General features: G+C 39.3%; 2 protein-coding genes across 2 annotated transcripts in view; one reads left to right on the forward strand and one right to left on the reverse strand.

Moving 5' to 3' along the window:
- Nucleotides 1–338: 338 nt before the first annotated feature.
- On the reverse strand, nt 339–9,324 carry ccdc80l2 (coiled-coil domain containing 80 like 2). The gene is made up of 12 exons (XM_005941814.3): nt 8,684–9,324; nt 8,524–8,612; nt 8,215–8,388; nt 7,908–8,059; nt 6,479–6,784; nt 6,054–6,294; nt 5,775–5,931; nt 3,547–3,683; nt 2,923–3,074; nt 2,372–2,475; nt 1,905–1,985; nt 339–875 (listed from the first exon to the last, which is right to left on the reverse strand). Exons 1-12 carry the CDS (start codon nt 8,961–8,963, stop codon nt 541–543), a joined length of 2,208 nt encoding a protein of 735 aa, XP_005941876.1. The 5' UTR covers nt 8,964–9,324; the 3' UTR covers nt 339–540.
- Nucleotides 9,325–12,759: 3,435 nt separating this feature from the next.
- The window catches only part of nnt (nicotinamide nucleotide transhydrogenase), a 36,684-nt gene continuing 32,001 nt past the window's right edge, over nt 12,760–17,442 (forward strand). Inside the window, exons 1-2 of the mRNA XM_005941813.2 lie at nt 12,760–12,893; nt 14,830–15,049. Coding sequence (XP_005941875.1) covers nt 14,896–15,049 — 154 coding nt within the window. The 5' untranslated portion in view covers nt 12,760–12,893; nt 14,830–14,895. The remainder of the gene's footprint in view (nt 12,894–14,829; nt 15,050–17,442) is intronic.

Raw genomic sequence — 17,442 nt, forward strand, 5'->3', positions numbered from 1 at the left:
AAGAACTCATGTAAAACTTTTGTTAACATCTGTATTACTAACCACGAGGTTTATGCGGCTCTTTAAAAAGTCATGGCTTAAATAAAAGAACTTCTCTTCTATTTCAATACTTTGTTCGTTTTAGTATCAGCATATTTCAGTAGAGAACCTTTCCTTTTTTGTACTTGCACAGTGGATGTGTTTGAAAGGTCTAGACAGACATATTAGTAAAAAGCACTGTCTGCTCTGTCTTGAAATTACTTTCTTCCCTTTTTACATATGAAGTCAAAGAGAAAATTGCTTTTTTAAAGGGCAGTTGAAATGCTTGAATAAGACCACGCCAATGTTGTCTGCTTATCTTTTCAAATGTATTTATTTCTTGTAAAATATCCAGCTTATTATTGTATGATCCAGCAGATCATCATCTATACATCGACTTTATCGATTCTTATGAGTCCAGTTTTGAGGTCTCATTGGCTCAAGTCAAATCCACATGTTGATACTTTTTGTTTCATATTAAAAAATTTAGGTAGATAATCGCTTCTTCCTCTTTTTTTGTCATTATTCCTCGGATTGGCTGTAGAAGTGCATCATCTCTGCCCTCTCTTCATTGTATCCGTGGGAGTGTTCCTGCTCATTGCCTCCTCTTCCTTTGTCCTCCTGGCAGTGAATCCCCAGCCTCTTCTGCAGCTTCGCCTCCTGGAGGCGGAGCTCCATAGAGTCCACCAGGTCGTAGATGTTATCCAGGGACCACATAGGTGATGGAAACCATGTTTTGGGGTCACCATCCTTCCCCACAACCACCATGCTGAAATAGTCCTTATCGATCTTTAGCTGTTCCCTCATATTGTTGACCAAGTCAGGCGTCAATGACTCAACCTCAGTCTGACTGCGACCTGGGGGAAGGATGACAGAATGGAAGTCATTTAAATTACACAAAACAGTGAAAAGCGAAAGAAACGAAAACTAGGATAACCCAGATACGTTCAGATTAGATAAAATATTATGACAGCTCAACCTTAAAACTACAGTCAAAACAAAACTTTCAAAAGCATTTCCTCTAGGCTCCAAAAGGGAGAGAGTCCCATATACTTCTATGTTGAAATGCTCGACTTTACAGCAAAAATAAACTTTTACTATCTGGAACAGAAACTTTTTCGTGCTCTGCAGCTACATTTCCCCTTTGTGTCATCTGTGCTGACATTGATTTTATTTTTGCATTTTTAAAGGAAACATACAAAAAGGAGTCAAAAAATTAATCAAAAGCGCGTTTTTGTTTTTGTGCAGCATGTATTGCTATTTATCCATTGGGATCATTTTTGGTCAGCTGTATAGATCTCTTTGCTATAATGAAGTGGGAACTCCAGGCATCAAGGGCCGGTGTTCTGCAGGTTTTAGATGTGTCCTTGATCCAACACAGCTGATTAAAATTTCTTCCTTAACATGGCTTGAAGTTCTCCAGAGGCCTGGTAACTAACCAATCATTTGATTCAAGTGTGTTGACCCAGGGTGATATCTAAAACCTGCAGGACAATGGCACTTCAGGCCTAGAGTTCCCTACCACTGATGTAGACTACACCTGCCAACTGCATCTCCATCTCTGTGCAGGCCAAACCACATATCTACATGTGGCAAAAGGTTAGCAGTAGTGACAGCATGACAGAATATAAATACTGAGTGTGTCTTCCTCAGCTACAGGCTTTCTTTGGTTGACAGATGTAGCCTTTTGCAGTCCACAAAACCTGTGAGATCATGCAAGCCACATCAATCTTTTTTCTTTTTTTTTTTTAACAAAGAATCTGCTCTTAAACCAAAATGTTTATTAAACTACCTACCTTAAAATATACAATATTACTAATGATTTCAAACGTATATGCTCCATTACGTCTCATACACCTGGAATGCCCCACATTACCATGACGTACCATTTAAGGGAAATAACTCAACAGTTCCTGATGCTTTTTCTTCTGTTCCTATCAGCTTTAGCATGGCAAAGTGACGAATACCTGAGAAAAACACAAGAGAAGGTACATTTAGACTCATTAAAAGGGACACATTCAGCACAGATAATCAAAACGATCCTTTTTTATAAAGACAAAGAAATGATTTTGTGTCGATGAACCTATTTAGCTAAGTGCCTGTCTAGCTATGGTTATATATTTCAAATAATATGGCTCTTGCTCCGCACAATTTTATAAATGCATAACATTTTTAATACACTAATATTCATATTATAATATTCATTGTTTGATTCTGTCATGATCTGTACAGTTTTGTTTAATGGTATGCTTTTTCAGGTCCGAATTTCACAACCATGACAAATCTACCCATGTCTGACTTCTGGCTTCCTTGTAACACTTCCTTGTTACCGCGGGTCTTTTAAAACACGTACCCAGGGGACATTCCTGTCCTCTGACAGCAGAGAGCTGCTGCTGAAACAAATAGTCATCCTCAGAGGGAGCAGAGATGAGCAGCAGTCTCCTTTTAGAAATGAACCTAGAAATGAAAAATATCGATTTAAACTTGGATACCTGTCAGTTTCATTCAGTCATTAGACCACCTTCTATAAAATGGAAGACCATAGATTCAATCATACTTTTACTCAGTTTTCAAATTTGAATTATGCTACACTTTATATCATGATTTGTGTTAATAAAATAGAAACAAACATAAACTTACACAGGAATCAATAAAGACGAACATGAAGAATAATTACACAATTTAAGATAAAGATAGGAGATTGGACTGTGAAAGCTTCAGAGATCCACGCTCCACTAAAAAAAGGTCGCATTAACCACATGGGTTTTTTCACTGTTGATAATTTAAGGTGACGGAGAGATTAAAATATGCTGACCCTGTTTACAGCAATCTTCAAATTTATTTTGAGCTTGTTTTGTTCTTAGTGGATGGTGCTCACTGCAATAAAAACATTAATTATATTACCTGAGCAGTGGGTTTTCTACTACAGGCTGTCCCATGTCTTTAGAGCATGCTGGTGGATTCTTTCTTTCCTTCTCTTTTTCTCGGTTCCTCGAGGGAAAGTTGTCAATGTAGTCAAACAAAGCCTGGCTTGATGGTGGAGCCTCAAAGACTCTCTGGGGGGGAAGGATAAGAGCAGGTGAGGGATTAGATCTTTAGTCTTTATGGGCATACATAAGCAACTAAACAACAAGGAAAATGTATTGCGATACAACTGTATTATTTACAATTTTTTTTCTTTTTTGGTGAATGTCAAAGTTATTAAGTGACCAACACTTGGTCACATAATAAAGTTGTTCCCGATTACTTTAAGTGTTGCTGGAGTCATCAGAACTTTGTCTTCTCCATGCACCCTGGAAGTAGGTGAAGTTGTGCCAGAAATATTTGTTGCTATGAACATCAAAGTCCCATCTTTGCCTGGTTAAATAATGGGTTCCTCGATGGGTTACTTTCAAATATTGTTCAAATATTGCAATGGTTTTGAAATATGAGTGTGTTGTCCTTTTAATCGCTAAACTTATCTGCTATCAGAAAGCCAAATAAGCAAGAAAAGGCCAAACTTGGAAAGCTCAGGTGAGATTTTCTTACACTGGCCTTGATGTCATAATCTGTGACAGTCATTGAAAAGAGGTCGGGCGACGACAGGCCGAGCTCTGCCCTCAGCAGAGAGATGGCCCCTAAATCCAAGAAGTGCTCTGCTTGGCCACTGAGTGGAGGCTCTGAATCTGGAGAACACACATACAAAGGATATAAATCAATGTGTGCACACACAGATGTTAGAGAAAATACCAAGTACACATTACAGTGCATGCAACAAAAACAGTAATTATAACCACTATATCCCAAATCAGTGTCTCTGAACGATGTGTGAACCTGAAGACAGTAAGTACACAGGGCTTTTGTTTGGCTGTGTATATTCACCAAGTCCTCTTGTGGAAAGGGACTACTGTGTTAACTGTTAAAATGTAACTACTGAAGTATCACAGTGTAAAGGTTAAACTAAACATTTACTACATTCCGCAGTGCAAAATTAAACTGTTACTTCCTGGTACACAAGCTCAGAGAACTATTACATTTTGCTTAGCAGTAAACCTGAGCTGTTTATGTTATTCTGACTAAACCACTTCACTTTATTATTGTCTATTGCTATATGCTTTATTAGATACTATCTGCTTTTTTATGGCTGATGGGAACTGTGTATTGTATGGGTTAGTTCCCTGATGATGAATTCCACTGACTTTGTTGTGCTCTTGATTTTGTATTCAGCATCATACTGAGGCTGAACTTTGTAGTTTTGAGTTAAATGTCTCAACGCACATTGACTGGATTAGGCTAGCATTAAATTTGGTTCAGTAAGGCGCCCACTCACACAGGTCTACAGATCAGCCTCCAGATAAAAATGTGCATTCTCTAATCACTTAATGCATGTTTAAATATTCAGTCCTGCAGGTCTATAGATTGACGGTGACCCTCTGGCATATATATTTTTCCTGGGGAAAATATATATTCCCTGACTGGTTGGCAAGTGGTTGCAATCGCTTGGTGATGTTGGTGACAAAGAGGAATATGGTGCTGCACCAAAACTCCTTATGATTTCTTTGGTTGATAACAGTTTGCATTGAAGATGTTGTCATTGCAGCAACTCTACTACCAACCACAGTGATCACAAGGAGGTTTTAGTTTCAGCGCCTTCTGTACAACTTCTAGCAACCACTCTCGACCCAATCATGGAATACACATTTTTCCCGGAGGACGGGAGGTTGCTATGCCACGTCTCTAGGCCTATGTGACTGAGGGATAATTTATGTCCCTCTGAAGTTGAACTGCCTTACTTTACCTTCAACCATATGTTATTAATAAATGATGTACCAATATGGTGACATATGGGAGTTAGGCTAAAATATTAATCGAAGGCTCGAAACAACAGTTCTTCAAAAACAAGTCCACAAACAATTGTGTTCAAAAGTTTACATACATTCATCATGGCCATGAATGTCATGGCAGTTGAGGGCTTTTCAGCGTAACTGGTGCTGAAGGTTCTACATTGTCTTAACTTGACAAGGCCAAGACCTATTAGGTTCTTGATTGACTACAACTAGTAGTTTCTCTTTTCCAGAATAAAAAGAATTTGTTTGATGCCACTAATTGGATTGACCAATATTCAGAACAATGAGAAAGTCCAACGAACTCAGTCAAGATTAAAGAAAGACAATAGGAGACTTAAATTAAAACCTTTTGAAGCCATTTCTAAACAACTGCAGATTCCAAGATAATTAACTTAAATGACTGTAAGTATGTGCCATTCAGATGTGTTATCACTATGTGGAAGAAGACCCAAACTGTCACCCTCAATAACTGAAAACAAAAAAACAAAAAACTGAAATATCAGAATGACGATGACATTCATGCGCAGGGTTAGTGTGTCTAAAAACAGACTTCAGACCAAAGGTTAAAATTAATTTATTAATAATCCATGTCTGTACACGCATAAGGCGTATACCAAGATGGCTATCTCCTTACTAACAACCTTAAGGCTTATTAACAGTCTGTGTATTTTACCGTTAGCTATTGTTAGCATGCTAAAATAGCTGGCAATAGGTCAACACCCACGGACAATTTTGTTACTGTTCAGTTTCTAGGAAGCACTATATTTGCCTTTGGTTGCATGTTAGTAAAAAACAAAACAAAACCAAATACGTGTTGGTTCAGTGAACCCTGAGAGGATTTGTAGTTTTAAAAGCATTCATGAAGAGAACCTAAACAAATGTTGAAATGCAAATACATAACTGGCAACAAAAGGTAAAAACCTTTCCTACCTAGGTGGTAGTGCTGAATTATAAGTGTGCCATCACTTCCCTGTCCAGTAATGGTTGCCACTGTGATCTTCCTCATAGCGAGTTCACAGCGATACTTCTCATTCTCCTCAGTCTGCTGGATATACAGTGTTGCCTCTCTGTTGGGTGTTGAGATCACCTTGTATGAGGCAAAACAAAAACATGAAAATTGGTTCAGGTACAGCCGTGAAAACACATGATTTAAATTCATTAACAATCTGGAGGCAAAGAGAAGTGCAACGATTAGACAAAAGGTCTTACCATCAACCTTCTTGTCCCCTTTAAACTGTCCAAAAACTCCTTCAGTGCTGTTTTATCCTTCTCACTTGCCTCTCTATTGGACTTTTTCCCCCTTCCTTTTCTTTTCTTTCCTTTTTTCCCTTTGCCTATTTTCTTAGACCTCTGTTTTTCCTTTTTGTTCCCCTTTCCACTCTGACCAGTTTTATTTCCATTATTTTTCTCTACATTTCTTTTCTTTCCTTCTTCCACAGATGGATGAGTGCTGCAATACAATATATAAAAAAGTCACTTTGATGTCCATCCAGCACTAAAAACAGTATTTATGTGCTGTAAGCAGAAGAGGAGGCAAGAAATACCAGATGTGAACACAAATCAAAACATTCAAAGGCATACTCTTCACTCTGTTTCAAAGTCTAACAAAACATACAAACTTAAAAAGACATTACCTGTTTTTCTTTACTTCCTCATTGCTCCTTGAAACAGATGGAAGACTGCTCACCCTTGTTTTCTCCTGTACTTTAGAATTGATGGGATCATTGTTGCTCGAAGGCTTTCTCATTGTAGACGGCTTACGAATTACAAACCTCGACCGACCACTCAGTATATCCTGGATCTTACTCCTCAGAGCAGCTTTTTTGTCCAAAGGTGGTCTTCTTTGTAATGGCACCACAGAAGTCACATTTCCTCTCCTCTGAGGACTAAGTGTCATCTTTTTTCTTTTTTTCACAATCTTCTTTTTGGTGGTTTTACATCTAAAACATGGCATAGAAAACCAAAAATTCACATGTGTGTTCACTTGGAAAACTATGAAATCTTTATCTGTTTTTAATCATCTTTTTTTTTTAAAACTGATGAACGTAAGTGTCAGCCATTGTAAAAAAAAAAAAATACAATAAAATAAAATGAGGGGGAGTTGTTTAGCAGGAAGTCTGGTGAGCAGATACTGCCCATGGAATAACGTCCTGTTCACCAATGAATCGCTTCACTTGTTCCCCATCGCTTTGTCAGTTGCTGCATTTGATATTCAATATTCTGGTTGTGTAGATTAGTCTTGCATATTTTCCAACCTTATTAGTCCATAGTATCCTTCTTTCCCATTGGTAGTTAATTCAGTCTCTCAGAAGTGAGTTTGACTTAAGCTAGTGCCCAACTGCTTATAGGTGAGTTATAGTTTCTGTGTTCTTGAGTCTGCTAGAGACTACTCTGATCTGAGTAACGTCAATTTCATCATCAGACGGTGAATGCAAGGCGGTCATACACTTAAGTGACCGGATAAACTAATGAGACTTTTCTTTACCTGCATCAACTACTCAGCAGCCTCCAGGTGGAAGGAGGACAACCGTTACTCAGTCTCTGTAACTGCTAGTCTTATTTGTGTGCGTACGCCATATAATGGTCTAAAGATCTCTGAAACTCTTGTATATAATTGTTTTGCACTGGGTACAAATATCCTTGCACATTTTGTGACTCTTCTGTACTTATTGTTTCTGAATTCACTGCAGGAGCCTGTCTAGGACTGTTTGGCAAAGTTTCTGACACGTTCCTCTCAAAGCTCAGAAATATTACATTAATTTAATTTGTGATGTTGACTTGACCATAGATGTGCATGTCAGAGTAAATTGTTGTCTGACTCTCTCTGCTAGCCCTGCAATATACTGGCAACATGTCCAGGGTACATCCTGGCTGTCACTCCATGACCGCTGGGATAGGCTCCAGACCTCTATGAGCCTGAACTGTGTAAGTGGAAGAAAATGAATTATTGATGCTAAACAGGGCAAACATTTCACGGTGTACAGCTGAAAAGGAAGCATGATCATCATATATAGGACCTTTAAAATTAGTCATCACATAAAAATAAAAGTAAGGTAGTGAAACCTGAGGTGAGATCCTTTTCTGGTCATCTTCTCCAGCTTCCTCATGGGGAACTGATCGATGACCTCCAAAACGGCCTCGACACGCACCGGATAAGGGAAGCGCTCGCTGACCCGTAGGTTCTTCTTTATAACCAGCATGGTGAACTTTTGCTCCTGACATGATTGGTGTTCAACACAAATCAGAAACACATCAACTAGTAAACCACCAAGAAGCATTTCAGTTTAAAAAAGAATTAAAAAGGCAATAACTTTTTTATATGTTGCCAAGAGTTTGAAATGAATCACACAGTTTATGGCACACTGGTTACTTGGCTGGTAAGCTCCAGGTAGTGCAGCAGTTTGGTAACCGTGTCGGGGTCCAGGTTCTCGACTGTGGCATCTCCTTGAAAAGTTGTTTTCTGGATCCGTCCCTCCATCATAGCATTCTGAATGATAGTTACAATGTACGTATCTCTTTCTGCTAAATGGCAGTTCAGGCCTTTCTGAGTAAGGCAGAGAAAGAAACAATCAAATAAAACAAGTAAAAATTGATGGATAAGCAGCTAGTTTTAATTTTTTTTAAATCTGAAAAAAGAGTAAATAATGTGTATGTATCAGAATAAATTGCAGAGAAGTACTTGCTCCATTTCTTCTAGCTGTTTCTCCATCATACGAAGATATTGGTCACTGTGGGATGGAGCTGTTATCACCCACAGACGCTTTTTACCTGCAAGGGAAAATCGGTGACTGTAGGGACATAAGAACAGGAACATCTGCTGGTCAATTAATTCCTCTTACCTGCAAAGTCAGCCAGGAAATCCATCTCTGGAGCCAAGCTTGATGATGACTCTCCAACTTTTCTGTTATATCCATCTTCTCTGCTTTCTTCCAGCCCTAATCCATGTTCAATTCCAGGAGGAAGGTCTGAGTAGTCTCCCCAGTCTCGTACATTTGGGTCCAACAGTTCCTTTGGCTTACCGTCACCGAAGCCCTGCCATGCAGCCAGCAAACCCAGGTTGTTGAGGCTCCACAAAGCTGCAATCAGCAACAGATAGTGTGAGGTAAAAAACTGAGACATCCTCACTGATGTTGCAAATAAATTGGTCTGGCGATCAGCTGGAACTGCTTAGCAGCTCATAAATCCTCATCTGAAGTAAAAATACATATGTGCAGTGTTGCTTTCACCACCGCTTGTTTAGAAGTGATGTGCAGTTATTTTAAAAAAGGGGGAAAAAAGTATCCAGTTAATAAAACAATAGCCTGAATCCCAGTTCAACGCTCCGCTGAAGGCTTTATGGTGAAAAACAGGTGGATCCAACCTGGAATCTGTAAAGGAAAGGGAAAAGCAAAGACTATCGTGGTGTTAACGTCTCTCTGCAGCAGAGAAACTGACTCGAGAGACACTCCTCTCCTTACACACAGACACACACTGCTGGATCGAATTAAACCCCGGACCCTTTAACAGGAAACTCCTGGAATTTTCTGCAACTTCAAAGCATTTTCTCCCAGAAAACTCTCTCTCCCTCTCTGTCCCACACACTACCATACTATTACACACACACCCCACAAAAAATAGTCATTGTTGCATAATTGGCGCCACACATTGTCTTTGGTTTGAATCTCTTCACCAGATGAAATTTCATTGTATTCAGCATGTTTGATTTACACATATGTCACTATCTGTCAGACAAAAGGATGAACTTTAATCACAAACTTTGTTACCGCACACATGATTTGTGAGAGATGGGGTTTTCCCAGGAAAAGGGCAAAGACAGTGAAGGTCATGAACTTTGGGAAGTTCAGGCAGTTCAGACCAAAGCCATTTGTTCAGGAGAGTCAAAGCTTTTTAGTGGTGGGAAATGGCAATTACCATAAATAACCAAGACCACACTGCAGATGCCGATGTCTAGAAAAGGTCACACCAGTTCAACATTGTCAATCTGAGACAAATGTCCTAACAGGGCAAGAGCCTTCTGTCAGGTAAAAGCACTCATCTTTCTCCAACCTCACAAAGCTTAAAAACAACAAAGCTAGATAGCTTACAACCACCTTCCTCTCATTAAAACCTACAAATCTGACTTGAAATAGCTGCAATTTGAACCTATAAACCCCCAGATCTCTTCAAATGCAAACATAATCACTGAAATGGTGACAGAAATTCTGTTTTGCAGAATATTTAGAGCATTCTTAGTAGTGATCTTAGTAATTATTGTTATGTTCACTTACTGGGCAGTTTTTATTAAGTAAACATTGCTACTACTGGGTTGAACACCTTTTAATTCTTTGTGGTGTAGATTCAACAAGGCGTTGGAGTTTTTTTGGTCCACATTGACATGACTGGCATGCTATTACATGGCCAACAGCTTAAACTGACAGGGTGGATCCATGCTTTTCAGGCTGTTTATGCCAGATTCAGATCCTACCATATGAATGTTCCAGTAGAAATGGAGCCTCATCAGAACAGGTAGTCTTTCCAGTCTTCTGTTGCCTAAATACAGTGATAACCATGTGATGTGACTGGCTGATTAGATATTTGCATTAAAAGAGGTTGAACAGGTTTCCCTAATAAAAGTGACTATAAATGGCTTACTCTAGAATTATTGCCCTTATTCTATAAAACAAGCAAATATTTCATGTTTTGCACGATAAATCAAATGCAATTTTTTATACTATATAAATAAAGTATCCACATAAGTATGAAAACTGCACATTGTTAGTATTTTATATGTAATTTCATTTGTAACAAATCATTAGTGGATCTACTGCACATAGCGAGGAAGTGCAACAGGTAGAATTTTCAGAATTTTTTGTCAGATGGACTGAAAAACACATGCTTTGAAGAGTTATGACTTTTTAAATATTCTTGCACAAGTTTCTTTGCCTCAAAAATGGAATTTAGTGAGAATAGGGACAAAATAAAGACAATGGAAGAATGCAGGCTGTCAGTGCAATTAGAAGAGCTGTCTGTAGGGTGAAATGAAATACAATGAGAACCAGGTGCAGCCACAATGCATCCCGCTCTGTGGTCCTGATAAAGAGAACCAGATGATCACTGTGTATGAGAAATAGAGGATTTGTTCTGTTTACATGTGCTGTGCTTTAAGTGAATGAATGTGAGAGAAAAGAAGCTAAGAATAGCATAAACAAAGACACATAAAGAAGCTGCTATCTTGTTGTTTAAGTGTCAAAACAGGTCGTGTATCAGTTTTTGTAATAATGATACACAGTTAAAAGGTAAAAACAGTAAGAATTCACCTCCCCGTTAGCACAACAATGTGATTTTTCATAGCAAATACATCATTTAAGAGACAATCATGATGTTAGATTTCATTTCAGACAGTGTACCAGCTTACATTTACCATGATGAGAGATCTTTGGGTTAAGACCAAGAATAACAGAGTGAAAGCCTCCTTCCGCTGACTTCACAGCACCATTCATATTACACTTTGCACGAGAACGCTGAATTTCATACAGCTGTGCAGTCTCCAACATACCAAATGAAGCCCAGGTGTTGAGTTTAGTGTTTTATATGTAAGATTACAATGACATGCTAACATAATCAAATGCACAACAGCCTCAGGTCAGTATGAGGTCGCACATGATGACATCACAAGGGGGAGGACACGTATAACATCAGTCTCCAAATCATAAACACAGACAAAAGATTTAAATTTGTACAAATATATTTGTATGCATAGTAAATTGAGATAACTGACCTGCCACGATGAACAAAAAAACTCCAGGGACCCCCAACCTTCTGGTGACCACAAAAAACTTGTTCTAATCTGAATAGAAGAGTATTTTGGAGTCTGGATTGTGAAAAACATTGTCAGCTAGGTTTACTGAAAAGATAAACAACTCAAGGTAAACACCTTAAAAAAGCCCCTCACTAATATTGACCAAATCCTATGAATTGGACCTCTGTGTCTACCTTTGTGACATCATGAATTTTTTGTTTTGCTTATATGATGCCTAGTAGAGCCACAGAGAGGGTCACCTTAAAGCAAGGACATCCTAGTTATTAACAGTGGGCATGCCAAGTATGCAAAGTGCACAGCTGACTTTGTGACTATGTGAGACTGTTACATGTGCATAAATTAATGCACATGAATCGCACACAATTAAATCAACCTCAATGCAAGTCTCAGCCCTGAAAGTTGGCCCTAAGTATATTTTTTTTAATCCAGGTCCCCAAGTAAGCATCTGTAGACCCATGCAAAAGTGAATTTTGTAATGTTTACTCCAAATGTAGATGGGGCTTCTCATAGCTCAGAATGAATCTTTCTGGGGTAACCTGAAATATAAGCACATGTGGGTCCTCATACATTGCATTTTTCAGTGCTTTGAAAAAATATCCGACCTCTTCCTGCTTTTTATTTGCAGAAAGGAAGGGGTATATACTTTTTCACAGCACTGAGCATGCATTAATGAAACACAGCTGGCAATAGCCTATTTCTTTGGCTCAGTGCTACTTTGGGGAGACCAAGAATTCCTCTGTGCAGGAACAAAAAGAATGAGAGTATTGGCTGCGGGCTGCTTTATCCACGAAATGAAAGCAAATGCGAATAGCAACACAAAAACTGTACAGTAAACTCTATGAACCAAGCGGAGCCTCATATTTAGTAAACTGTAGTAGAGCGCGCCTCAGTGGGGCCATGCAGAGTTGCACCTTCAACGTTTTTTTATGCATTTTTCAGGTACATTACAGAAATGTGCTCATTAGTCTTTTCCAGCACATGGAAAGGCTTCACCATAACTTTTCGTCTGATTTAAGGCTGTAAATCTGATGACATATAATATGTGGAAAAGTTATCATAAAGCATAAAAGGAAACGTTGACAAGACAGAGAAACGGCACTGACAGTAACAGCGCAACATGCGCCGCCTGATATCCTCTGACGCATTTCCCGTGGTCCAATCACGTCTCTGTGCCGGCCGCTTCTCCTCACTCCTTCCGGGTCGTCGCAAAGTTCGCCTGTGCTGCACAGAGCCGGGGACTGTCTTCAAAGGTCAGTCGAGTTATCAATCGTTAACCTCTCCACTCTCGCTTTCCACCATACATTTGTTTCGGTTTGCATTTCTGCGAGTGTGCGAGGGGCCTTTTTGACTCACACGTCGCCTACATGTATGAATCAGAACCATATGACTTTGTATGCAAGCTAGCGCGCTTTATGTTAGCTCGGGTTAGCTTCCTTACCTCCCCCCCCCCGGTTATATATTTTGTCACGGGTATAGACAAAAAGAAGCGAGCAGCCCGCCTGGATTGTGAGCGTGTTGTCTCTTGAGTCGCAGGGGAAGCTGTGTGAGAGCCGGCCCGCCTGAAATGCGTTTAGTGCACCAGCTTTTATGCTCCAGATTCTTTGAATGACACCGCTGTGTTGTTGTTATTGTAAGGAAGCCATTGATATGTGGTTTTGTTTTACTGGTGACTCACGAGGTGGTGGAAAGGTTAACGGTGCTCAGAGCGGGTTAAGCATAGAACACAAAGCAGCAGACCCAAGCAGCTTGATGATGATGTTGGTGGTTATTTTTATGTATCTTTAGCTAACTGTTAGCTGCATGTTAGCTGAAACTCAATGACGTGGTAGTTACAGGTTAAAAAAAACAAACAAACCCTCAACTACTGCCTTTAAATGATCCACAATTAACGTTTATCGACCTTTATTCGTGTTGTTGTTTATTTATTAATTCATACACGTAGTTCATTTTGCGTTTATGTTGCCACGTTTCATTCAGGCCTGTTTAACTTCAGCCTTGGTTTACTGAGGACTGCTCAGCTTTTGTGCTCCAACTGAATGCCTGAAAAATCAATAATAATGATGATAATAATACTACTAAAAATGTCTAGCATGAATATCCAAACAGTGTATGCACATCCAAGGCTGTACACTGAGAGATCCCATTGTTAATGAGCTTCTTAATTATCAGTAAACATCAAATGACTGTTTTTTGTTTATGAAGTTTTACAGTTTGGTTTTCTTGGGTAGTTTTTGAATATTGTTGGTCATATGTGGCCTGTTACATTTTCACTACTGTTTAACTCTAGATTGAGAGCTTAATTCAATAATGAAATAACAATAAATAACTTAATTTAAAATGTTTGCAGGCATATTCATTAATGTGCCTACGCTATGATTGTATGACTCTATTTAGATTTAATGATGTATTGATTGTTGTTTATAATTTATCACTTGTGTTTTTTGTGTACTAAGACATTGTTATTAGCTCTTTAAACTTTTTACAAAAAAATTACAGCTCAATTAATAGCATTGATTGCAGTTTACAGAGTAACTATATTTTCCACTCGCAAAGGTGTAGCAGCAAATAATATGATTTCTTTTGCTTGACAAATTACTTGAAATATTGAGGATTCCTCAGTTCATTGAGTCCCTTGAACGCCACTCTCTGCACTAATGATTGGTGCATGTTTTTAACCTTTACTCAAGACATAAAAAGTGGCACAGTAGAGCTTGTAGCCAGTGCGGTCTAGTTTGAACCCTTCTGCACCAGCCTCCTCTCCTAGTTTATCCCAGTCATATTATCTTCTTTTAAAGCAAACACACTACGCCACATATGCTGTTTACTGCCTTTGAATCATTTGGTTTGTTGCAATTAAAATAAGTGATTGTAGTTCTCTGTGGCTTTATTAGTGCACAGTTAGGTTGATATGCGATCAAACAACGCACTCATAATAAGGTGTTGAATTTTAGTGCAGCTATGTGACCTGTTGCATAAACAGCGGTCACTTGCATGTCCTTGATGTGCAAGGGAAGGACAGTTTTCTGTGAAAGGATTTGGCATGTGTGTAGTTGGATTCTAGTTCTGGGATCGAGAAAAATATTCAACATGCTTATTTTTTCCTCTCACTTCAACATAGTTTCATCCTGCAGTTCTTCTTAACCTCTAACCACCCTCCCCTCTCTCTCTTTTCATGTCTCCTCCCAGGAGGGCTGTTGTCTGTCCTCTATAGCTCCTCCTGCAGTGTGAGTGTCAGGTGTGTGTGCGTGCACCATGGCTAGCCTCCTCCGAGTTGTGGCAGCCAGCTGCTCAGCGCCTGTGTTCAGCGGGGTTTCTGCTGTAAAGCTGCAGAGTGGCCGTACCATCAAGTCAACATGTCTGCGTTTTTTTAGGACCCATCAAGCTCTCGGGCGATGTGCTAGTCCAGGTAAGGCACTGCACAGTGAGGAGCGTAAGTTAAAGAATCATTAATGCTATAATCAGTGTGGTGTGACTCTTTGTTTTATTGACTGTCTTCGTAATCCATAAAATGGGCAAGGTGACCCAGGCCTGGAACAGTGTTTTATTGCTAGGTGTAAGCTTTTGTGACCTAGTGTTCCTATATAAGAATAATGCCATGAAATTCACAATTATGTATGATTGGTCATTCTTTAATAGCAGGCTGGGTTTTTCTACTGTTTCATTGAGACATGTCTTTGAGATATAGGTAGATATTTAACTGCTGATAGCCACAGGAGCAACACCACCTGTAGCATCCATGTCTTTTCTCAGTGTCAGGTGTACAGCATGAGTGTTACAGGTGTCTGCTACGCATTATATAAAACAGATAGAGGGTTATTCAGTTCACCTTAATCACTGTTGTAGCATTCTATTCATTCATTCTTGCATGCTTGTTTTGAAGGTCAGTGTTATGAAATAGTTAATCCAGAGGACAAACTTCAGTCTCATCCAGCAGTTTTTCAGTTTGGAGTTTTGCTTTAGAGTCGGTGTTGCATACTGTTTAAATATCATATAGTGCATAACCCAGTTTCAGGGACATTCTCAGTTTGAAGGTTCTGAGGCAGCAGGTGTGATGACTGTGAAGCCAGTACCAGCTGGTTAGAGGAGCTTTATGTCTGCGTGTGCTGGTTTCCTTTGCTTCATGGTGACATGGGTTGATTTTCTGCAGTTCAGCTCGCTCCAGTAACAGCTGGCAGCGTTTATTCTGGACACACAAGTGTCAGATTATGATCTCATGTAGGAGGGGCACACATGCTTACGTGTGATTATGCTTTGACCTCCAGAGAACCTATAGACTCACAGCATAACCTGAAAGCATGTGTTTACGTGAGACGGGTTTTGTTCTTTAAAGTGGACAAGATCAGACTTTGCTGCATGTTGTGTATGGTGTTGGCATAACTTGCAAGCAAGTTTACAGACCTAAATGACTGTGGGATTAGAGTTAGCAAATGAGCACAGCATGATGCTTCTGACTTCTTTTGTAAAATTGTCAGAGAACTGCTTCAGCACTAATCTAAAAAAATAAAAATCACCGTAATCTTATTTGTAAGTTTTTATCTCAGCCCAATCAATGATTATAATGTCCCTGTATAATAAAAGGCTGGTTTGCCGTACGTCTAAGCATCCCCTCCTTTGAAACAACTCAGGTCTGTCAGCCTCTCAGCATTTCCTCTTGTCTTCATTTCCAAGAAAATCGGCACAGTGTAAACATGTTTATTTAAAAACAACAATCACGTGCCTCTGAGGGTCTGCCCTTTTCAATGTTTCATTCATAGGGGAAGGTGTCGAGGCTGCAGGCTCGTGGAAGCTTTCATTGCTCTCACAGTAACGTAATAAGTTATCTTCAACTCATAAGACTATCTTCACTTGTCTTGTCTCTTGTGTCTGCACTGGGTCTTCCGAGCACGTCTGTGTTGCAAGTGTTGTTGATATGTGAAGGGATTAACACGGATCACTTTGATCATCATCGATCTATCCGTATGTTTGCAATCGGACTACTTTAGTTTAGTTTGTTGAAAATGTCACGTTACATATGCGGTAATTGATTAGGTCTTTAGCAAAAAAAGGTAATCAACAGCCCTTGGTCACTGCTTTTAGTGAATGGGTTTATCTGCTTTTGTCTACTCAGCGTGTTTATTCAGTAATCCTAATTTTTGCCGGAAGTCTACCTGAGAGCATTTTATTTTGGTAGATAGGGTTCTTATATCAGTACTGACCTTTGATTTATAGACCATATTCACATGGTTGGCTCAGAAAAATAAATTCTGAGCCGTCTTGTGCTGCAACGCTTCCTGTAAAAGTGGCCATAGGATGGGTCACTGCAGCAGCAGGAGCAGAAAAGAGTAAAGGTTCATGTGTATGGGTTGAGGAGGCAGCAGGAAGGAACTGCAGTGGAATTTCCCATAGGAGCCAATAAAGCATGCGCCTGCCTGTCGCTTGAAAAAGAAAGTATTATAAAAAGACTCTGACGTTTTCAGTTTGTTCTTTCTGTTGTTTTCTTTTCAGTTTCTCTTTTGCTACTAATTTATCCCTTGTTATTCTCTCATATCATACTCCCCTTTTTATGTCACCATTTGAATCAGTAAATGATTTGATTAGTAAATGAGAGACTCAAAATACCTGCAAAAGTGATGAATTTACCAGCAGTCCAAGCTGCAGTCCAAGTTTGTTTACTGCTAATTTGCAAATGTCACATGAAGAGAAAAATCTTATCAGGAATGCAAACAAAGGCCGTTATTTATATGTTTATGGTAAACTCAGCTAAGTTGTCCTTTCATGTAGTAGTAGCAAAGATCCATAGCATAAGCAAAATGTTGTGGC

The sequence above is a fragment of the Haplochromis burtoni genome, unplaced genomic scaffold (genome assembly GCF_018398535.1).
Source record: "Haplochromis burtoni strain Fernald_Lab_line unplaced genomic scaffold, NCSU_Asbu1 Contig_325, whole genome shotgun sequence".
In the NCBI taxonomy this organism is placed as follows: Eukaryota; Metazoa; Chordata; class Actinopteri; order Cichliformes; family Cichlidae; genus Haplochromis; species Haplochromis burtoni.

Excerpts from the sequence above, each read along its gene's own strand:
- ccdc80l2 (XM_005941814.3), bottom strand. The coding sequence starts at position 8,963 with ATGTCTCAGTTTTTTACCTCACACTATCTGTTGCTGATTGCAGCTTTG. Across the intron at positions 6,785-7,907 it reads AGAAAAGGATCTCACCTCAG|ATGTAAAACCACCAAAAAGA; the intron begins GTTTCACTACCT and ends GCCATGTTTTAG. Across the intron at positions 5,932-6,053 it reads AGGGGACAAGAAGGTTGATG|GTGATCTCAACACCCAACAG; the intron begins GTAAGACCTTTT and ends GCCTCATACAAG.